At 28.5% G+C, this 24,703-nt stretch overlaps 1 protein-coding gene across 5 annotated transcripts in view; it reads right to left on the bottom strand.

Annotated features, from left to right (window-relative positions):
* Positions 1-24,703, bottom strand: part of da (transcription factor daughterless) — a 56,467-nt gene that overhangs the window by 11,814 nt on the left and 19,950 nt on the right. For 2 of the 5 annotated variants that reach the window (XM_016068427.4, XM_016068428.4), the window contains exons 9-17: positions 21,937-22,012; positions 21,768-21,850; positions 16,020-16,079; positions 13,293-13,490; positions 13,116-13,206; positions 9,351-9,585; positions 8,759-8,842; positions 3,684-3,829; positions 2,607-2,752 (exon numbers count right to left, since the gene is read on the bottom strand). In XM_016068427.4, the coding sequence (XP_015923913.2) occupies positions 2,607-2,752; positions 3,684-3,829; positions 8,759-8,842; positions 9,351-9,585; positions 13,116-13,206; positions 13,293-13,490; positions 16,020-16,079; positions 21,768-21,850; positions 21,937-22,012 (1,119 nt within the window). The remainder of the gene's footprint in view (positions 1-2,606; positions 2,753-3,683; positions 3,830-8,758; positions 8,843-9,350; positions 9,586-13,115; positions 13,207-13,292; positions 13,491-16,019; positions 16,080-21,767; positions 21,851-21,936; positions 22,013-24,703) is intronic. The other 3 variants (XM_071187742.2, XM_071187745.2, XM_071187744.2) reach the window with 3 other exon arrangements.

Raw genomic sequence — 24,703 nt, 5'->3', positions numbered from 1 at the left:
ACTATTTTGAGAAAACAATATCCTGATTTTTGCAGGTTTTTCCTGACCTTTTACAATAAAATTCCTGACCCGCCGTTTCCCACTCCAACAAAACTTTAAACATTGCAGTTTCAATTAGTAATAATACACTACTTAGTCATAAGTATCATAGATTGAATAGGATAAACACTTATAAATTAAAGTGAAATTGCGTAACAGCACTTTATATGCCAAATTATATTTTCAGAAAACTTGTGAAACATATTTTTAATTATCATGATTAGATTAAACTTTTAGTGTGTTTTTGTAGTTAGATACAAAAACTATTTAAATAAAAAGATCAAGAAAATCTGTTGGATTAGGGAAATATTATTTTATTTAATGTTAAGTGGAACCAAATGCATGAGTGACGTCAGGATATGAAGGGTTAATCAAATCTGCGAGATATGCATCAGTATCCTCAAATAATATTTACTCTTAAAACATACTAGAACATTTGTTACATTAAAATATTAATTTTTAAAAATCACAATTTCACTTAAAACTGACTGAATTTAACTTAAAAGATAATGAAATATAAAGGGGAAAAAAGTCAAGAAAAGTTAATTATATACAAATAAAAATTCAGATAGAAAAATTATGCAACTTGTGAGAAAAATAAAATCAAAAATATCTTTTTCTTTTTTTTTTCAGTATTTTTAAATTTATTTCTGTAATACTGCAAGCTTCCGGAGAAACTCAGGGGCTCTTATGTTATATAATATTTCTCAACATATTTTGTTCTTTAACAATTTCTGAATCAAGAACATCCAGTTCTGTTGCAGCAGCTATGTTTTTTAATTCCATTTATAAATGAAACATAATCATACACATGCCTTTGTGAAATAATAGTCTTCATTGAAATTTTCAACCAATAAGCTTTTATTAATTGAAAACCCCCATTCGACTGTAGCGTTACCATGAGAGAGGATAAGAAGAATTTTTATAACCTCCCACAAATTTTCAAATTTTTTTTTCTCCGTGCAAATATTTCGAAAGAATTATCTAATCTCTTTTGCTGTGGATTAAACTCTAAGAAACTCTTTTGCTCTTCCTTTTTTATTTTGGCAGCATCACAAAACAGTAAAAATTCCTTTTTTGGATTCTTCTACTGTTGTTCAGTCTGTAAACCAGTTATTCACACAAACAGCAATAAACCTAGCAACTCTATCAAAAATTCCTTTTCATTGAATAAACAGGAGGAAAATTGCTAACAGGACAGGTTCTACCAGGGAAAGAGGAATGTTATCATGAGGAAATTACATATTTTGAATTGCAGAATTTTTCCTTGAAACTTTATTTTTGCCAGTCAGTCTTTGAATGACCTATAGTTTTTATTTATTTTCCTAACTTTATGAATATGTAAAAAAAATCCTGACTTTTTAGCTTAATTTTAGAATAGCCTGACTTTTGCAGGTTTTTCTGACCGTGTAGGAACCCTGTGAAATGATAAGCAACAGCTATTGGATAGTATTTTCCAATTAAAAGCTACTAAAAATTACTTCTGCACAATAATCACATATAGAGTGATTGTGACAAGCAGAACAAGGGATTGGTTTAAAAGTTAAAATTCTGCAATTTTACGAAAATTCAGATTTTTAATAAAAATATCAGATTTTCTGATTTGATTTAAAAATTAGGAACAAATCCGAAAAATTCTGGACAGTTGGCAGATATGTTATAAGGGCAAAGTATTAACAAGTTATTTGAATAATAAAAAAGGTGATAACAGGTATGGGGAGAATCCCAGGTGTTGTAAGTTAAAATTCAGAAGAGATTTCCAAACACTTGGGAAGAATATTTTCTTTGTCAATATATTGAGCCCTGTCTTTGATGATTGAACAATACATTGGGAAAAAAAAGCATGCAATAATGCAATCAAAGAATTTTAGTCAAAAGATGTTATGGAGTAGACAGATGTCTTGCCATCCAGAAACTGACAGGGTGGTATTAGGAGGAGAGCAACATGGATAAATGAGAAAGAAATGATGATCAGATAACTGCATATATTAGGGATAATGATGAAGTGTTAATTTAGAAAAACATTTCATATCATTAGAATAAAAACTGATATCATTTTCTTTTTTTTTTCTTTTTAGTTCTTGCAAAAACTAGCAAGTTGCAAGAAAAACTTTAGTTAATTTTCGTGTTATCAAAATTTTTTGAACAAACTCGGAATCACAAATTACTTTAAATGAATTTCTTTAAATACAAAACTCTGTTATTCACTTCCTACATTTGTATAAATAATAAACTTGCTTAATTAGGAATTTTTGCTTTTAATTTACTTTAAACAAATACCTGTGATAATCTCATTTATTTACTTTGACATTTATTAAAATCTTAATACAATCTTCATTTCTCATTTAATTACTTTTTTCAGTTTTATGCAGTTTCTGAATAAGAGACACCTTAATTCCAGGGGCAAAAATTTTGGTCTGGGGTGTCCTTTAACAGGAAGCACTATTGTAATTATTCTAAAGTATCAGCACTCATCATAAAATCAACAAACTGATTGCTGTCCTAAAAGAAACAATTTTGAACAAAAATTTATCAATTTGTTAATGCAAAGAAATAGAAAAACATACTGGCAAAGAAGTAGTCAACCGCTGGTGTGTCAAGGAATCTAGAGTTTGAGGATGTGGAATAGTATGCATTCCTAATTTGGGACCTTCTTCATTTTTTTCTTCTTCTCTCCTTTTTAGACAAGCTGCCTTTGGATTTAAATTTCGCTCTGCAAAAATAAATATTCCATAAATATAATATTTTAAAAGCTTGCTATTATCTCAGTTTTTATACTTTCAAGATCATTTAATAAGCAAAAAGGAAATAAACATTAAAAAATTTCTGTTAAAAATTCTTAGGAAAGAAGACATATTTTCTTATCTTTTCTCCAGACTTATTTTCTTATCTTTTCTCCTTTTCTTTAAAAATTATTAAATAAAGAAAGGAAATACAAATAAAGGAAAGGAAGGAAGAAAGGAAATACAAATAAAGGAAAGGAATACAAATTAAGAAATAAAGAAAGGCACAACAAGAGCATTTGATAAACTAATGTTTATCACTTTACTATGAAACTTGCTTTGTTTTTTTTAAAAGCAAAAAATATCAATTTTTTAAGGTCAATTAATTTTTTTTAAGAAACTCCTAAAAATTACAGTTAGTAGAAATCTAGATTTTTGGGCTTTTACAGTAAAGATATTAAAAAATATTCAAAACTAAGATTTCAGATAAAAGCTAATCATCAATAAAAATAAATAAAATAATGAAATTAAATAAAATTTTTTGTTAAATAATGTAAATTATTTAATTTCTTAACAAATAAAAATCATATGAAATGATAAATTAAAGAGTTTTGTAAAACAAATACAAATTTTTCTACAAATACAAATTTATTTTCAGCTAAAATGTGGAGGCTAGCTTCATCTCTAGTACATGACAAGTTATATTTTAACTTGTAATAAATTTGCATTTGCAATAACTATTTCTAAAAGAAAATTTAAAATTAAGTGATTAAGTCTCAGTATTTCTTTTTAACTTAGATTAATTCAATAATACATGCTTTTAACAAAATCAATAATTACAATGTGATTTGATCATGAAATCAATATAAAAATATTCCAGAAGATAAATAGTAAAAAAAGACAATTAGATCATTCTCTTACCTCTAACTTGCTGCTCTAGGTTAGTGATAACATCAACAGCTTGATGTAAAATATTTAACTTTGTTTGAGCTTTGTCAGCTTTTAGGTGAACCATGCACATTCTGCCAAGCTCTTTAAATGCTTCATTTATATCCCGTACTCGTATTCTAAAATTAAGAACAACACATTTGTCTTTAAAATCAGTAATACAGTGGAAAGTTCCATATCCGGAATCATCCAGACAAGTTAGGAAAAAAAAATTTTTTTTTGGATAATAGGTCTTTCAGGTAAACAAACTTTAAAAACAAACAATAAAAAAATCAGTTTCATACAATAACATTTTCTTATAGGTAGATTGAAATTTAAAAAACTTAAGAATGTTTAGTATGACTTCTATTTAACAAACTTCCATTTTGCGAATTTCTGTCTTTTGCAATTTTATCGAAGAACCAAGAACTTTTTGGAAATTTCTTCGTAAAATAACTGCCAAATAACAAATTGAATTTTCTATTTAACAAACTTTTCTCTAAAATACACTTTCCCTATTTCCCAAAATATTTCAGGAAATTTCAAACACAGCCACTTAACTTTTAGAAGAAAGCAGTAAAATCCCTTTCCCTTTTTATTTGCATTTCAAATGTAAATCTCAGACAAAACGGATTTTATCAGTAGCAATTAATCTTAAGAACGCATGTGGTAATGTATGTTTAAAATTACTTATATAATAAATACATCTATAATAAATACAGCTATAATTTTATACACAAATTTAGCTTTTTTTAGAGGAAAATGTATTAACAAGATAGTGTAACACTGGATAATGTTTTGCTCTATTTTTGCTTCCCATGCAGATTTCTTTTATGGTTAAGATTTATAAAATAAATAGTAGATACTAGTTCACAATGTAAAGATGTATCATTTTTTTTAATTATGCCTAATGTTTTCTAATCCAAAAAGGTGATTTTTTATCAAAAGAATTTTTCATGTAACATATTGGGATTTAGAAAGTTTTTTGGACTTTTGGTCTGATTGTGTATATACGAGGCTGGTCCATAAAATAAAGTTCCCAAAAAATTTTCACAATGAAAAACATGTTTAGTGGCATTAAATAATACATGTTTGGAAAGCCTAGATTTCCCTCTATCTTACGGCATAATTGCCGGTTAGATCAATGCGTTTTCGCATGCGTTGCGACACGGGTTGCGTTTGGGCGAGCGTTGTCCGGATGGAGACGCATTCCATTTGTGAGAATGCCTCTCCTCTTGCTTTGAATTGCACGCCGAAGGTTCTTCAACGTCTGAAAGCAGCGATCCGCATTGATTGTTGTGCCGATAAGCAGGAATTCGCCTAACAACAACCCTTTCCCGTCCCAAAAGACACTCGCCATCACTTTGCCGGTAGACAGAATATGCCTCAACTTCTTTGGCGAGCCTGGATGTTTTCACTGACTGGATTGTTCTTTAGTTTCCGGTGTCATGTAGTGGACCCAGGTCTCGTCCCCAATGACAACAGAGTCCAAATATTCCTCGCCATCGGTTTTGTAGGCACGAAGAAATTTGCAGGCCGCTTCCACACATTGCCGTTTGTAGTCATCCGTCAGCATTTTCGGGATCCACCTTGGCATATCCTAAGCAGTCTCTCAAAGTGTTGTGAATGCAGGACTTGCTGACATCAGGGATCATTTTGCTGAGGTCCCGAACCGTCACCTTTTGATCTTTCAGCATTGTTTCTTCCACTTTCGCAATCGCTGCGTCCGAAAATGATGGCCGACCAGAACGTTGTTCGTCATGGACGTCTGTGTGTCAATCTTTGAATTCTCTGAACCATTTGCGCACATGTTGCACACTCATACACTTTTCCCCGTACACCTTCCACAGTTGGGAATGAATGTCCACGGGAGGAACGTTTTTTGCTCCCAAAAAACTAATCACAGAGCGTAATTCACACCTGGCGTGAGAAACAAATGGAAGCTCCATCTTTCACGGCTACCAAGACAAGAATGAAGGTTGTAGACAGCCGGGGTAGGAACTGGGAGAAAGGGAGCCAAGCTACACGCAAGTCTCGCCAAATCCCGCCTAGCAGCATTCCTAGCGTCCACAGCTCCTTGAGAACCTTATTTTATGGACAACCCTCGTATATAAGTGAGTAGACCATAATCTGAACTTTTTTAAAAGATCACAAAAACAAAAAAAATTTTTAAAAATTATAAGAGTAAAAAGTTCTGTTTATTTTGCTTGTTAGAAAGCATCCTGACACAAATGCTTCTGGAAAATGAACGTCCGGATATGGGACTTAGTAAAACAATATAGAATCTAACCAGTGATTTACATAAGGGCAATTCTATCATTTCTGAAAGTCAGATTAGCTGACTTAAAAACTGCATAGCTCAGTTTGGAAAAAGAATCAAGAAGTTCTAATAAGTTTTCAAAAAATAACTCTTGGTATTACTTACACTTACTAAGATTTTAAATTACTTTCAATAATTTAAAACATTTTTAAACTTTTAAACTTGGCTGTTAAAGGATTTAACGTAATATTTTATGCCCATAACAATAACTTTTTTAAACTTATAAAAATTTAAATATAGAAAAGTTAGCAAAAATTCGAATAAGTGTAAATGACACTAAGAGTTGCCTGATTTCTTTTAACTGATATTAATCTGTTTAAAGTCTGCAAATAGACATTCGCAAATGGTCGAATCACCTAAAAACAAATTGTATCCAATTTCTTTTAAGTATAACATAGAAACAATTTTTTTTTTAAAAAAAGGAGATATATTATAGCAACAAATGACTATGGAGAAGAAAATAAACTCTTAAACAGAAATTTTAAACAAAAAAGATTTTTCCGAAACAATTTTTTAATGGTGTTCATTCTTCTATCCTTACTCTATATGTCTTCAAAACTTTGTGTAAACAATTAGTGAACTATATACTAGTGAATTATATAGATATGGGATTTTAACAAAATACATATCTCATTTGTAAAATTAATAACTTATAGGAATTTAAAATTATCATAGCACATTTATTATTATGTTATTATAAACAGAAATGCTTCTACTACAAAAAAAAAATTATATTTAATTTTTTTTTATATTTTTGACAAAAACAGCAAAATATGAACATTTTTCAGTAGTTAAGCTTCATCTTAAAAAACAAAGAGTTGAGACTTATAAATTCTCAATGTACAGAGGGAAGGAATAGAACATTTATATGCAATAAAAAAAGGCTACGAAATTTTTGAGATTTGCAACAATTAACAAAAGAAAAATATTTACTAAACATTTAGAACCCATATTCTGTTTCGTAATTAAAAAAAATTTAAATTTTTAATTCTACAGTAACAGATGTAAATAAAACAGTTTACTGCGAAACAGATAATTTAGCCAGTTCGAAAGAGGAAAAAAAAATTTTCAGTTGCTTATCAAAGAAATCAGGGATCTTAAATATATTTTTTAAATATATAAAAAACATTACATATAATATGCATCTATTATTTTCGAATGTCTAGTTAATCCTGCCTTTAATTAATAATATTGGGCATGGTATAAGCATTATAACTTAAATTCAAAATAAGACAAAATTTCTCATTATTTTAATATTCAAACCTTGAAAAAAAATTGTTTTTTCAGTCTTTATATAATTACATATTTTGAACTAAGTAAATCAATAACTAGCAAATATTAATCATAGTCAAGCTTCCATATCAAAAGCTGTTAATAATTGACAAATTTGATGTTGTGTTTTATCGTTAAATTGACGTTTTAACTTAATATTTATTATCTAAACTAAGGGTTCAACATTTAAAATTTACCTACAAACATGGAATATTTCATAGAGGAAAAGAAATTATGGATAGCAACGGACACAGTCTATTAAGCATATTAATATTAAAACAAAATAGGGTCATTCTGGACTGATCCTTTAAACTACCCATATACAGAGAATTATTTTTTTAACTCAGAAATTCGTTTCTGCAAACTTTGGCAAAAACTTTTTCAGTTTTTTTTTTTTTTTTTCAAATGTTTGTAAGCTTTTAAAATCAATTATTCTTTTCCCGAAAAAAATAATAAGTGCAAATCATAATGCTTTTATACATTGTTTCAAAATGCGCTTAGTAAATTGCACAAATATAAGTCATGATGCAGTCATAAATTACATGAAAAATATAATTCGGAAAAAATCTTTTTAACACATTTTTTACACATTAAAAACATTTTGAGAAGACAAAAAATTATTGACATTTTCAAACCTAGAAAAGTTCCTTTGGCTTCCACTTTGAAATTATTAATCAAATATTAATATGCACTTTCAACCATCTTTGATTGTAACAGTAGAAAAGAGATTACCAGTTGAAGTTACTCAACTTTGTCCATTGAATGACTGCAAAACTGGACTGTTGTGTATGCATATAATGAACTTTTGTGTAAAAATTAAGTTTAATTGACAGCTTTCTACATTTTGAATAAAATAACTATAAAATATTTAGGTTTTAAGTTGCATTTTAGGAGATAATCATTTTTCTTCCATAGTTTAATATGTAGTGATGAAAGAGCAATTGTGGCAAATAAAATAAAAATAACTTTTTCAGCCATTTAATAATTTTCTGAATATTATTAATGAAGTGAGAATTTCGAAAAATCAGGATAAAAATTTTATAAGTTGAGGAATTTTCTTCAAAATGGACTGGCATTAAATGATCCTATAAAGTTAAAACAGAGAAACTGATATTCCAAGTCAATATGCTTTACTTGATAATCTTATGCATTAAAATATTGTACAAATATTTTTAAAAAAATATAATCTAGTTGATTTTTAAGGTAAATACAGCGATTCCACTTTAACATAATTTCTTTCATTTAAAAGTCATCTTTGATCTTTTTAATGTAAGTACTATTAAAAACCCTATATTTTTTACCTAAGTCACTCTTCTTTATCATCTCACTTAAGAATTTCCACTTTACGGTTATGCAAGTATAAAAAACGTAACTTTTCATCATTGGGTTCACAATCATTAACTAATCAATGAATTCAAACATGAAAAAAATTTCAATTTATAAAAAAATATAGTCATAAAAGAGTAAATCTTCATACCTTTCTCTTGCATTATTAGCCTGCCGCCTTTCTTTGTCTTTTTCAGCTTTCATTTCAGGTACATCATCTTCATCCCCTGAACTACTACAAAAGGAATACATATGATTAAAGTTTAATTAGGAAATAAATACTATGCATATATATTTAATTTGTAGCAGGATAGACATTTACACAAATAAAGATTTCAAGAAAAAACTTAAGAGCTTAATTAAAGTTTAAGACTTATGTGCCAAATAAGGAATTTTTTAAAACAGGAAAATAAGAAATAAAATTCCCTGCATTTTCCTAGTTTGAAAGGAAAAAAACTCGCATTTCCCCCTTCATTTTAGGCGATTTTTAAATTCCTTGTATTTTCCAAGTTTTCTCTATTCTCCCTGTGGAATGGCAACCATGAATTGAAATTTTTTCTTACTACATGGCATTCTGATTTGATTTTAAATAGTCTCAGGCCAGCAAACCAACTACCTATGATTTTGAACCCTGTTTTTGACTTAATTTGATAAGTAGATGTTTGATTAGTGTAGATGGCATAATACAAGCAGTGAAAAAAAATTCTTAATGAATTCTGATTAAAGAGTTTATAAATACTTACAACCTATTTCTAGATCTCTTGACTCCTTTAGATGAAGGACCAAGATTTGTATTAGCTGAGGATGTTGATGTCGGAGATGAAACAGGAGGCGTTCCAGTAACACTATTACCAGTTGGCGTACTAATTGTTGGGGTGGAATTAGCATTAGGTGTAGTAGACTTCACTCTATTGAGGTCTGTTTTATCAACGTCTTTTACTTTATCTTTTAAACTTGGAACAGTGTCTGGGGGTAATCCTGCAAATATTTTAGTAGATATATCATGTAAGAAAGTAAGTGATGCTCTATTTAACATTGAAACAGACTTCAAACTTATAGCAGAAATTAAATACTTGAAATAGCTAAATTATGCAACATTTAATAACATAGAGATTCAATAATTTTTTTTAACAAATTTGATAAGTTGCTTTTAAACCATTATTTAAAACAAAACTATAAGTTACAAAAATTTCAACTAGCAGTTCAAGATCTACCTGCTTTTGTGATCAATACTCACATTAATTACATTCAAAATTTGAATGAATTTGATTGATCCTTGCATTCAATTTATGCTTAAACAAGAAAATAAGTACAGTAGAGAACGAATTATTCGGGATGTTCGGGACCATCGCTATCCCGGATGTCTGAATTTCCCGGTTCTCTGGATCGACCAAAAAGTGTTGTTAATCGATGTTTTATCCAACCCAAATTACAAGGAAAAAGTGTAACACATTTTAAAGTTAGAGAAAAAGAAAAGCACTCCTAAATCCAAAAAGAAGAAAAAAAATGATAGAAAAATAACATTTAAAAGAATAAAAAAAATTTGTAAGTTTAGACAAGAAAAACAAGTTTAAAAAATACAAAATTCTCATATTTATTTTTTAAAAATAAGTACAATTCCTAAATTAACTAATATAAACAAAAGCAATGATTAAATAAAGCAATATATTTCATACCTTATTATATGGGGGGACGATAAAATAAAAGGAAAAATTATTAATCTAAATAAAAACAACACTTGAAAATTATCGAACCAAAAAGATAGTTAAAGGCACTAACATAAACATTAAAACCTGGAACAAGGTAAGATCAATGGAATTAAAATAAAAAAATAAATAAAATAAACTAATGATAAAATTTATGAATGAAAAGAATTAATTTATTGAGTACGAAATTTATCGTGAAAAGAAGAAAAAAAATCAAACGTAATGGAATCAGAAAAACAAAACGGCAATCTGCTTCATAAAATAATCGTATATTTAAATTAATAAACAATTCTCCTTTTATTCTTTTTATAAAAACACGATTGTTAGTGAAAGCAGATATGATTCCACAGCAAGAAAAACTTGCAAATGATACCGCACATCCAAAGAATTATAATTGATTCAAAAGAAAAATATTTTATTTTTATTAATCGATGTCAAATAGATAAATATATTTTTCTCTTTCATCTTCTGTTCACTGATATGCATTTGCAATGCATTTCCTCCACCCCCTCGTAAGTCAAAGAGAAAACAAAATCAGCATGCCACTCCTTTGAGTTTGATTGACAGCCTAAGGGAGAAAATAAAACATTCGTCCCTTCCCTGCCTCCTCTTGATCTAAAGATCTTCAAAGTCACGGAAGATATGACTTTTCTCTGCGTAAACAGGGGGGGGATTCACCCCTTCCTCACATTTCCCTCTACTCAACTTCAAGGATGAGTCCAATTGCCGCTTTTTTTCATAATCGTTCTGGTTTAAAATGGCGGGAAAACTGAGCAAAACTTTTCACAGTTATCTGGATACCGGATCAATGGTTCTCTACTGTATTAACCTTTTTAAGATGTTCCTAATACTCCTCATAACAAAGAATTCTTTACCACTGTTAATTAGAAATCTTTTGCAGTTTGTCTCCCTCCCCTCATAACTTTTTACTTGACCCCCTAATCAAAAGAAAGCTGCCATTTGCAAACTTGTTTACCAGGGCTCTAAAATTTGTTCTAACATTAATGTCTTTAATGAAGAACTCCATTAACCCAAAGCTATCGCCATTGAATGTAGATTTATTTTCATTAGTATTGATACAATCAATAAAAATTAATCATGCAAACTCTCATAATTCGATTGTTTTACCTTATTATTCCAAAATAAATTCCCAATTTGCTAAAATTTTAATAAATTTCTAAGTCGTTTTTACACGAATAACTAAATTTGAATCAATCCAATTACTAATATTAATAGTTGAGGTATTTACCAAATGTCGCAATTGTAGCCAAATTGACAATTTTTAAAGAAGTTTAGTAACTTACAAGATATTTTTATTTTTTGTCCATTCTAAAGCCCAGATAATTCTTTACAGCAAGATGGTACATAAAGTTTAAAATTATAGCTTTGCTTCAAGTGTAAGGCACTTAAACTGCGGCTTTCTTATTTTCCTTCATGAGAAAGCTTCGAAAAATCTTGCAGCATATTCTTTCAGAACTTTTTTAAAAAAAGTAACAATTGGATAGTTGATCATCAGAATTATTACTCTTAAAGGTAGCAATGGAAAAAAGGCTAGTGTTTAAAGAATTTACAATGCTTTTTGTACTTTCTGTTGCAATTTCCAACATGCAACATTTTAGTTATTCAGCAAGAATATTTCTCATCATTTAGAAACATGACTGGTGGTAAGTTTATGAAATGATTAGCAGCAACTATTGGAATACTAAAAACTACTAAATTTTACTTCTGCATGAATTTATTGCAGATCATTACTTGAAGAAAGTAAGAAATTTAATATAGAAGTTTGTGTAAATGCTATCCTTTTTCAATATGTTTTAAGTTTTGCTCCTTTTCCATGAGTTACATACAATATCAATCTTACCGTCATACCTTATGCTTATATCCAAACTGTATGCAGTACAAAAAGCACAAGATTCTCCTCCACATGAATTTTGATTGAAAACAAAAACAAAATCAGTTGAATATCGGTTCAAATATTTTTTAATCCTGCGATTTTTCTACAGTCTCAGAATGACACAAACTTTATCCTCACGATTTGTTTATGCACATGCATTTCCTCCCAAACTAGAGATTGCATAACCGTCAAAGTGATCACACGTACAAGAGCAATCAGATATAATGTTTGGTGAAATTAAAAGAACAAAATACTTTAGAATGAGAAAAACAAAGACTAGGCTAAAAATATCAAAAATGCAAAAATGTTTTTAAAATTTAGTTTTTTCTTTTTAAAAAAATAACTTATCAAATTTTTGGAATTCATTTAAAAATTAGGAACAAATCTATAAAATTTGGAACAGTCAACAGCTATGAAATTTAGGTTAAAATGCTTAGCTCTAGACAGTGCAATTTGTTATACAGAAAAAAAAACACCAAACTTATTTGAGACTGTTCTACTGTAAGCCTCTGTCATGCGTTAGTTAAAACTTCCAATAACATTTAAGTTAAATGCGCTGACCTTTTTATAAGTTATTGCAATTCTAAAAGATTTCACAATAGAAAAATTTGAATATGAACTTTTCCTTTATTTTAAACTGCAAAATAATCTATGAGTACAAGTTAATAATAAATAAAATCTTACATTAATTAATAATCTAATAATTGCATAAATGGGATGTTAAGTGCTTGAAGTATGTATGAATTGTCAGAAGAGTTACTCTAATTAGTGATTCACTTATTCCTCTATATTATCATAAAATAGCACTAAACTACAAAATTGAAAGGAAACAGTTTAAAGTTTAAAACTTGTGAATTAAGATGAAATCATCATGCAAACAATAAAATAAACATCTTAAGTTATGTTACCAAATGATTGGGATCCTGGCATTTGCCCAGAAGAACTTGGTTGTGATATTCTACTTCTTAGTACATTTTCGGGAAGATTTGTGGGTCCAGCCTTGAAAGGAATAAAATACACTTAGATAAAATAAAATTTGATTTTAAATAACATTTTACTAATTAAGTGAAAACATAGTGATGTACCACATGGGGATCCAAGGAAATAATTGCCATCCCAGGATAAGATTGTGCAGCGATGAGTCCGTTAGAATGAGCAGTGACAGGTGAGATATCATTCAATGCAGTATTTGGAGGCACTGGCTGCATACCTGGTCCTTCTGCATGGTTTCTTAATATATTAATTGCATCATCTAGGCGTTCTTCCATTACTCCTCGAGACTGCTATTAAATAAAAGATAGAAAACTATGTTTTCACTATCACAAATAATAGATAAAAGTTTAACACAAACACTAAGTAAACAGTTAATTTAATATAAACACATAATAATAACACACCACTCAATAAGTCTCTTGTTTGATATGTAGGCACCACTGCTAACAGAACCATATGATTTCTGGGTAAAAGCAACTTTCACACGATAATTGTCAAAATTTCATGTGATTTTAGTGATCCTAGTTTTGTAATTTTTAATACAATGGATAAAAAAGAATGTTTTGATTAAGCATTGTTTTTTGATTGATAAACATACTGTTGAAGCAAAACAGTGGCTTGATAAGCATTATGGAAATTCTACACAAGAGAAATCAACTATTATTGACTGGTATGCTGAATTTAAAAGCAGTTGTAAAGAGACTTTTGGTGCTAAATGCTCCGGTCGTCCAAAATCAGCAATTGTTCCAAAAAACATTAAAAAAATCCATAAAATAGTTTTGAAAGATTGTCAAATGAAGTTATGTAAGATAGCCGACATCTAAAAGATATCAAAAAGTAGTGTGTTTACAACTTTACATTGAAAATTTAAACATGCGCAAGTCGCTTTCGAAATGGGTGCCTTGTTTGCTCACACCGGACCAAAACAAAAAAGTGTCTTGGATTCAGAATGCTCTTTGGAACTATTAAGGTAAAATAAAAGGGATTTCTTTCGTTATTATGTGATACCCGATGGAATATGGATTCAATACTACACTCCTGAATCAAAAAATCTTCAGCTGAGTGGACAACAGTTGGTGAAAGTCTTTTAAAGCGACGAAAAACTCGAAAGTCAGCTAGCAAAGTTATGACTTCAGTATTTAGGGACACACAATGTATTTTGTTCATCGTATAACTTGAAAAAGATAAAACTATCAATAGTGGATATTAAATGACATTGTTGAAAAAATTTGGCCAAAATGAAGTTATTGTTGATACTTAGGCTTATTTTGAAAACAAAGAAAAATCGTTCAACAAAAAAGGAATCAAAAAGTTAACGCGCTGGAATGAATGCATCCCTCTTGAAGGGGAGTATGTCAATTAAAATAATCAAATTTCTAAAAAAAATTTATAAATAAATAAAAAAAAACTTTGATTTTACTGAGCTAAAACGGACACTTATTGAGTGATTAGTCAGATTTGCACCATTATTCAATGTCTAAAATAAGCAAGTGTGAGATCATAATTTACATATAAATGACTTAATATTTGCTAAAATATGATTGCATTAAAAATTAATTCTTTTAGCTTTTCAAATGCATAATTGCTAAATTCAAAATTTTAGCACCTACAATATTAATAGCGGAATTCAAAAAGAAAATAATAGTAATAATAATAATAAAGACAAAATATGTCTTTAGTTTTTCGAACATTTTTATACTTATTGCTCCAGATGATTATTGCAGTTATTTATATATGAGTGTGTGTTGGGTAAAAAAATGGTAAATAAAGCATAAAATTTTGCTACTACTTCAATTATTTGGAGAAATATTTTTCCGATAAGAATTGGAAAAGTTATGAATCTATGTTAGCATATACCTAACAAATAAATATCATTTTTAATACATCATACAAATAATATTTACTAGTCATTTATTATCTATTTTATCCTTATTCTTAATTTTTTTATGATCAAAAACCCAGGGAAATACGATTTGTCCAATTATTGCAACAACTCTGCATATTATGCACAACAATATAACTTTAATTTCATAAAAAATCAAAAAAGCTCAAGTTAGCTAACCAGAAACAGATATGTACTCCAACAGTGCCTATGAAACTTGAGGAGAATCTGACAGAAGTCTTAATTAAATAAATAAAAGTTTGTTTAATATTTAGCAAATTTCTTTTAAATCAGTTTAATTAGTTCTGAATCTGACTTCTTAAAAAAAGTATAATAATTAGAACATTTTTATGTTTTCACAAGCATTACAAAAACTAACTAAACAGAAAAATAATGAGTCAAGAGCATTAACTATAAAACAGAACAAATTGTAACAATTAGTATATATCAATTAAAATGAAGATTAAAACATTTATAACTCATAGATCAAATTTAAACAAGATTAAAAAATATTAAAAAAATTTAGATAGTACAAAGATAAGAAAGATGCTTGACTAGAAAGATGTTTGAAAATAGAATTTGTTAGTTTCTGCTACTTCTTCAAATGGAAAAACTACAATGGAAAGAGTAACGAAAATAAACTAGACGGTCCTTCCTACTTAATTTGGTTAGATAAATGTCAGAAAAGATAAATTGAGCTAGTTAACTTAAAATAAAATTATAAAATATGCAAAACCAAAAATAGTGAATTAAGCATGCAAAATAGTTAAAAGCTTATAGAACAGATGACGAAATAATATAACTAAAAACTAATAACATTATAATGGAAGTTTCATAACAAGTTCTTTATAAGCCAGAAACTTCATTTAATCAAATATTTTTTACTGGTTCAAAATCTAAAACTTAAACAAAAAAATTATAAGAACTACGATCGTACCTCTGCTTGATCTCTGAGCAAATGAATAGCTTCATCAAGTCTATCTTCAAGTCTACCTTGCTACATTTTTATAATAACAAAATAAAAAAAAATGAAAAAAATCAGACATGCAAGCTAAAAATAAAATTAGAACAGAAGTAAGAAAATTCGGTTTTAACTAAAACATAAAAGGTTATCAGAAAAGAAATAATGTATTTTTCATTAAAAATAATATAACCCTTCTTAGTAATTACATTTTCCTTGAATATTTGTACTTTGTAATTCCTTGAATATAATTGTACTTTCTGTTGCACCGTCCCCGAAAATTAAAGTTAAGTTTCGGTTCCATTTCAGAGAGTGGAAAATGAAACCTGAAATTGAGAATATCTTGCAAAATGAAGCAGAATTGCACATGAGAGTGCAAGAATCCTTCCCACTGAACCCAGAGCAACCCCCCACATGGCAGTAGCTGGGTTGCCGCAAAATTGTGACTTGGCGATACCCAGGGTAAACTATCCCTTTTGGGGCAGATTGGAGCAATTTAAGCCTATTACTTCAATTTGGAGCATGTAGGCGCAGGTTTCCACAATTGGCGTGGATCGGCGCAGCACTTGCAACACTGGAGACATAAATCCATGACTTTCCATGATTTTTTTTTAAAAAATAGCAAAAATCATGACATTTCATGACAAATTTTGTTCAATACTGAAATTCGTGACTTTCCAGGTGCGCAGATACCCTGTTTATATCATTAAATAATGGTTGATATTAACCAAAATTATGATTCAATAGAATATTTGAATGGGACTAAATGTAAACACTACAAGGGATAATTTGGGAAATAAAATCCCTTTTGGGGCAGATTGGAGCAATTTAAGCCTATTACTTCAATTTGGAGCATGTAGGCGCAGGTTTCCACAATTGGCGTGGATCGGCGCAGCACTTGCAACACTGGAGACATAAATCCATGACTTTCCATGATTTTTTTTTAAAAAATAGCAAAAATCATGACATTTCATGACAAATTTTGTTCAATACTGAAATTCGTGACTTTCCAGGTGCGCAGATACCCTGTTTATATCATTAAATAATGGTTGATATTAACCAAAATTATGATTCAATAGAATATTTGAATGGGACTAAATGTAAACACTACAAGGGATAATTTGGGAAATAATTTTTCATACTTACATAATAAAATCTACATTTTTTGGACATAAATATCTTCTTCATGTACAATAGTTTAAAACAATTGCATTCCCTTTTAAATTAAGCTGCAACATTGTCGGGAATAGCTTTTGGAATAAATTATGTCTATGCCAGAAATAGAGGCCTTCTTTGAATTTTGCAACTAACTTAATAAAATAACTGAGTGGTTCATAAATTTAAAAAAAAAAAAAATGCACTAGAGAAAATTGGTCATTAAAATGTAGGACAAATATGTAATTCTGCAATTTAATTCAAATTCATAGAAACTACAAAAAGTGTGTAGTTATAAATACATCTGTTATTAATCAAAAGTATTAAATACAACCTTTATTTTATTAAAACATACTTTCTTTTCAATTTTACAGAAGTAGCAGAGTCAAAAAGTTCCCGGAATAGGGCAATTACAAATAATTAAAATAAATAGAACAATTATTTTATTTTATTAGCCCTCAAAGTACTTTCCTCCTGCATTCACACAATTCTTCCAGTGTTTGTATAACTGTTCAAAATACTCCTGGAATCTATTGTTTGAGAGGTCCTCAAATTTCATTTTCAGCCGTGGAAACTGGTAAAAATACCGTGGTGCTAGGTAGGGAAAATTAGGAGGGTGTTCCAGACTAGAAATATTGTGTCTGGCAAGGTACTTAATCATGATCAAAGAGCAATGTGGGGGAGCATTGTCTTGTAAAGGAGACCAATTGTTTGCAGCCCATTTTTCAGGTTGTTTCTGTCTGATTGTATCTCTTTGTCGTTTAAGGATCTCCAAGTTAAGTTCTTTATTGATAGTTTGGCCTTCAGGAATAAATTCATAGTGAATGACATCCTTGTAATCGAAAAACACCTCCAACATTACTTTTTCCCGGCTTTCACACAAACGAAATTTTTCCTTTCTCAGGGTTCCCACTCTTTTAACAAATAGAAAATGGAGGATTTTATTCAAAAATTGGCATTTCAGTTTTAATTACTGTATCCAATCATTCAATGTAACGCAATTGGTCTCAAAAATCAATCATTAATATATTTAATTATAATTTCTTTAAATATTAAATTATAATGGAGGGAAATAAACTTGAAATATTTTCAAATTGTTCAGGGTTAATGACATCTATGAAACTAATCTGTACTAGATTTTTAAAGATTTACTTGAAATTGAATCAGATTTTATACTTTTTCCCTTCAGTTTATGAAATTAAGTGCAGAAATTAAGACTTGCAATTTTTTTCATACATTAAAAAAAAAAAAAAAAAGAATAAAGAAAGAAATTTGGGGAAAACATTGAAAAAATTATTAGAACAAGTTTTATATTTCGTTGCAGGCATACATAATATATTCAGTTATGGCTAATCCAGCTAAATATTCAATAACGCCAAAAAAAAATTTTTTTTACTAAAAAGAAATAAATAAAATGTTTTATTTATAAGGGTATATAACAAAAGAATTAATACTAAAAAGTTGGCATGAGAGTTTTTTTAAACTATGTCATGTTAAATTAAGTCCTATCCTAAGTAAATACAAGGCCTTACTAATATCCAAACACTATAAATTGTTCTACTTTTTTTTCATAAGGCCTCATTTAACATTTTTTAAATTCATTGCAATAAATATTTTATAAAAATTTTCATAGGATAAAAATACAATTATACTTGAGAAGATTTATAATTTTCAAACCATATAATGGTCTAAAATGATTTTTAAAGTTGTCAGCACATTTCTATGGCCAGAAAATTGGTAAGGTTCTTTTATTAAGAAATAAATTATTTATTTTTTCATAATTTAATAGCATTTACTTATAATATTTCTTTAACATCCTTTCTTAATTACTATTGCTATGATTTGATATTTTATTTTTATTACAAATTAAGTTTAATATTAAAAGTGGCATTCTTTTTAAAAAGTAATCCTATAATATCACCCTATCATGCAACATTTTATAAAAAATTTTAAAAAAACTTGCAACATTTTAAGAAAAACACATTAAAAATGGTATGTAACATAACCATTTTGAAATTATTACTAAACAGCAATTTTTTTTATTTTATAATTAGCTTTATAAAAATTATTTCCAACCAAAACTGTTATTAGGAATTAACGTCACATAATATTACTAAATAATCTGGTGAAAAACATTTCAACTTATTTTAAAGTAACCAAAAGTTGAATAGAAATTTAAAAAAACAAAACAGTATTATTAAGTTGCAATATTAACCAAACAAAATAATTAATAATAAAATCTTATGTCTAAATTTTATTTTAATAAACTATAATTTAAAAAAATTTGGGATCCTTTAATTGAGTTGGATTTAATTTTTTAGATAACAATCTGTTTATCCTGAAGAAATAAAAATAATGGCGTAACAATCTAAAATATCGAAAAAAAATTCTACATAGCAACAAAACAAATTATAAATAGTAACCAAATATTTAACTTCTTTGTTCGAAGCAAATTGTGCATTCTTATTAGGTAATCAGAAATAAAAATGTGAAGTATTTCCTAGTATTTTCATCAAATCATCAAAAACCTGATTAACCCCAGGTTTATGATTAAAACAACAACAACAACAAAAAACTTCGGTAGGCTGGGATTTTTAAAAAATATCGTCATTTTTTTAAACCCTATTTATTACAGAACTGTTTACATTTGGGACTGTTGAACAAGTGGAAATTTTAAAAAAATGATACTGATTTTTATAAATTTACTGTTATTAATTACACATTGAAATATTATACAGATTTAATTCTTCAAGTTTTTTAGAAATAGTTTCCGTTATGGATTCAAGTGCAAAAATTTTTTGTTACTTCTTTTATTAGGGCTTTACTTCGTTACTATAAGAATATGCGCTACCAGTAGAACTAAATTAAATTACCTTAGAATTATCCCCCTCCTCTCAAAAAAGTAGGATCTCTTCCATGAGCAGTATTTTTCTTTTCCATGCCCTATTCTTTTCCTTTAGAATGATTCCCTCTCCTCATGGGATACCGTTCTCAGCAAAAGAAAGAATTTATAATAAAAGAACCAATATATTAAAGAAAAAAAGGGCATGATTTCTTCCCCTCACCTTACACACATTCCTTCTTGTCTCTCTAAAATGCTCTACCTATGATGTATGGTCTCATTGTAGGTGAAAAAAGAACGACTTTTTGCTTTTAATATTTTTTTAAGACAGAAAAAAATTTTCCTATTAATTATAATGATACTGAAAACTAAGAACTTTTAAAAACCTTAACCAAAATCAAGCACTTTTAAGGGCCCTTATTTTTTCAAATTAAAATTAAGCAGTTAAGAACTTTTAAGGACCGTGGGAGCCCTGTTCCTTGGTGATGTTTTCGCTTTACATTCACTTCAGTGAGGTTTTGTCTGAGGATCGTAGAGAAAGCAACATGTCTCGTATCCAGTTAAAAATTTCTTCAATAAGCTATCCTCTTCATCAACCATGCCAATCAAAACCCTGCACATGTTCACTCTCACTTCTTTTTGTTCAGGTGATACTATTTTTGGAACCATGTGTAAATCATCATGAAGAATGCTGTGAATACTCCCATGTGAAATTCCAAGTTTAGAGGCAATAACATCAATGGAAAATCGCCTATCCACATACACTATTTCTTGAATGTTCTCAACATTTTCATCTTAGTGGGAGAGGAGGTGCGCCATGTTCAAGGACAACAGTTCAAAGTTAGCCAAATGAAAAATAAGTTTTGTCAGAAATTACCAGCAGCTAACGCCGACAGTAACAGAAATTAATTCCAGGTGGCTGCGTTTTCGTTATTAGTACTCCCAATCTCTAAAAAAAATATTTCCCCTCCAATGACACCAGTATAAATGCAGGCAACCATTCCAGGAATTTATTGGCACAACCTCTTCTCTATCAAATAATAAACGAGAAAATTTATAACATTGAAAATGAAAAACTTTATGAAATATTTCAACAAAAATTAGACATTGTTTTTTAAAAGCAAGCTTTTAATTAGTTTATTGATGCACGGTCACTAGATATTTGGTTTCTTATTGGAATTCGGCAGCTCTTATCAAATATGTTATTAATGGACCTTGATGAATGAATATACAAGTAGTAAAAATGTAAATAAGCAATTCTATAATACTTTGCACACTAAGAAATAAAGATAATACGTAGTAAACTTTCTAACAAATTTGAAACCAACCTATTAATCTAAATTTCCTTTTAACAGAGAAAAAATTTTACATTCATTAATTTTAAACTACACGTTTAAAAAAGTACCTTTCAAATGAACATATTTCAGTTAAAAAGCATTTATTGAATTGAAATAACAATTTTTAAAGTATTTCAATTTAAAAAAAAAAATTACAACTTATACTTAACATGAAATTTTTTAAGGATGCCAAAGTGTATCTCCCCCTAATTGCTATTACAAGATAGAAACAGTTATAAAAGAATGCAACACTTTCAGCTTAGAAATTTTTTCGATCTTGATAGTTAAGATTTAGTGCTGTTTTAATACAGATGCTGAATTTTATTAGATAAATACCAAAAGTCACAACATATAGACAGTTTATCAAGATAGTTGTTCTAATTTACTTACCAATGGAATTAATGACCCTTCGGAGTAACCTGAATTTGTTGTAGGAGCAGTATGAACACTATTGCGAGACCAAGGGGTTACACCTTAAAAGCAATTTATTTTAATTATTTTAAGAGCTAATTTCAAACCCAAGAACTAAAACAGCACTATGAGTGAAATTAGTGCCTACCTGAAAGAGGTGAAGGCGAGCTAACAGGTGTTGTAGGGGTAGAAGTAAAACTATTAACAGGTGGTTCAGAATATATCTAAAAAAAATAACTTTATTAGACAAATATTTATCCGCTGTGACAGCAGTTGTCACATCTGATCTTGGGGTCTGCTGGTGGGCATGTGACAGTTTCAGCTTAAGAATAGGGGAAGGAATCTCCTCCGCAATTAAGACAGAGAATCAAGTTAAAGGGGGACGTGCTTTATTGCTTTAGTCAGTACGGGAGGTCTCACCTTTTTAAGTTAAGAGGAGAAAAGTTTCTTTGCATTTCTCACCTACCTTCAAACATCTATTCCAAGTTTACGTACTTTTTTTGATTGTCTGCCGTTTTCTTACTTCTTTAGTTAATTTCAATGTTGCTATTTTTTTGAACAAATTCTTTTGTTCTAGTTGTTAGTTTTTTTAGATAAATTAATTTCTTAATTACAAATAAAATTAATGAATATTTTCAATTGCATATAAAAAAAAATATGGAATAATCAGAATCGAAAAGCGCTCTTTTAAGTAAATTGAAATAAATATCAAAGCAATATTTTTCACATGAACTAAAATAAATAGTTTTTTTTAGGTTCTGTTTTAAAATCTTGTTATATATAAAGTTATTGGAATTTTAAAATTTTGATTATAATTTCTGCAGTTTAAAAAAAAAATGTTCTTGCATGATTTTAAATAAATATCTGCATTCCCGAAGAAAAATATATACATTTACGACGCAGAGAGTTTTTACAAAACCATTTTCCTTTGGTGGCAATTTTCATGTTTCCTTCCCTCATTCTACACACAGTTCAACTTTTAGTTATAGGTTCGAGAAATTCTTTTAATATCTCAGTTTCGTAACTTTTTATAAGATTAAAGCTAAATTTTTGAACAATAAAATTCTATAAATCTATTACATGAGTAAGTTGAAGTAAATTGTGAATGACTACATTTTAAAAAAAATGTAAAAGAAGAAAGAAAAATTTTATATATGCTACGCAGTTTCAATAAAGTGCTTACTTTCCATGAAATTTACTGCAAAATAAAAGAAATGAGCCCAATTGTTTTTTGTTAATCATTTGCAACTGAAACACATTAACTGAAATATTTCTGAGTTTTCGCTTTTTTGGAACTATTTTAAAAAGACATAAGGGAAGTTGATGAAAAATATTGTTAGAAATTTAGAATGCATATTAGATTCTAACTAAGAGTTCATGGGATAAATGTGCTAAGAAATGTGTTTTAATTTTAGAGTTCCATTAACATGTAAAATAATTTTTTAAAGAAATAATTTTACTATTTAGAAAATTAATTTAAAAATTCTGCATGATTATTTTTAAATAATTAACATAGCTATTATCAGGGATAATTGTGAGCCCAAGCCAAAATTCCGGAAAATTTCTTGAGTTAGAAATTTATTATTGAGTTTTAAATTGAAAAAAATTTAAACAAGGTTTTTTTCCCCCTCTTTCTCAATATTTCTTAGTTTACTTAAAATATATTTAAAATTTTACACATACCTATACCATTTAAACATTCCTATGATGACCTGGAGAAGTAATTAAAATTTGCAAATAAGTCTTTCTTTCTTGAGTTTATGATTATAACAACTATTTACTGATAAAAAATGAATATTAATCATGAATATAAGCTTATAAAATATCTCTCTGGCAAACAAATAAAATAAATTGAGTTTTTAAGTTCCACCTTTGAAAATTCGATTTCCGGAGACTTCTGTGATCGATGATTTTTTTAAACGTCTGAACCTTCAATCTCCAGAAACTTCCGGATCACTGTCAGCGAAAAATCAGGAAATCCGGATTTTTTCCGGAGCACAATCAGTCCTGTATTATAGTTTATAATATTTTAAGAAATCTTAAAAATTTATAAAATAAAAAGAATTTATTTGACAACATAATTTTCAATGGAAATGATCTTGCTTTCTTAAAAAGAGAGGATTTTTCAAACTAGCCGGGAGTTAGGGCTAAATTATCCTCATTTATCTTGCTTTTTTATTTCATTATTATCAATAATAACAATAATAAATAAATGACTCTGATCAATAAAGAGAAAAATTATTTATCATTTATTGAAGTGACCCCGGTATTTTTCATTAGTCGATAGATGAAAATAAAATGATTCAGTCAAATAGTTAATATCAAATTAAATTTCCTATATTTTCTTTCATCGGCTATGACTTAAATCCCTTCACTTATAAATCAGACTCAAGAGACTTGTCTACAAAAATATGACATTACAACTATTTATGTTCCTTCCCAAGATTTATAATCTTTCGATAAAATTATAAATTTTCAGCAATGTTATAAATATTTATAAAGTAAAATATTGATATTTATAATGTTTAATATAGATATTTATAATTAACAAAATTAAGACTACGAAAAAGAACTCTTAATGCATATAAGAATAGTTTCAAAGAAAAATGGATTTTACTCTCGAAAAAAAAAAAGGTTTTTCCATACTAAGACCCAATTTTACTGCATGATAACACTCAGGAAAAACTGATTTCACGCTTAAAACATAGTAATCCTATAAATGCAAAAGAGCATGATCTATGCGTCATTTATGTGAAAAATGGATATAAACCAAGCTTTTCCCTTTGGTCTTCGAAATTTCCTATGTTTTTTAACTCAATAAAGGAGTGTTTATGATCACTGTACACCCCATTAGCTTGTTTATCTCTTGCGGAAACATAAAAATAATCCAATCATTTTAATATGGCATCAAAGAG

The sequence above is a fragment of the Parasteatoda tepidariorum genome, chromosome 11, assembly GCF_982258835.1.
Source record: "Parasteatoda tepidariorum strain Cologne lab strain chromosome 11, Ptep-v5.0, whole genome shotgun sequence".
NCBI classification, from domain to species: Eukaryota; Metazoa; Arthropoda; class Arachnida; order Araneae; family Theridiidae; genus Parasteatoda; species Parasteatoda tepidariorum.
Note: the sequence above shows the minus strand (reverse complement) of the source record. Positions and strands in the feature narration are given on the sequence as shown.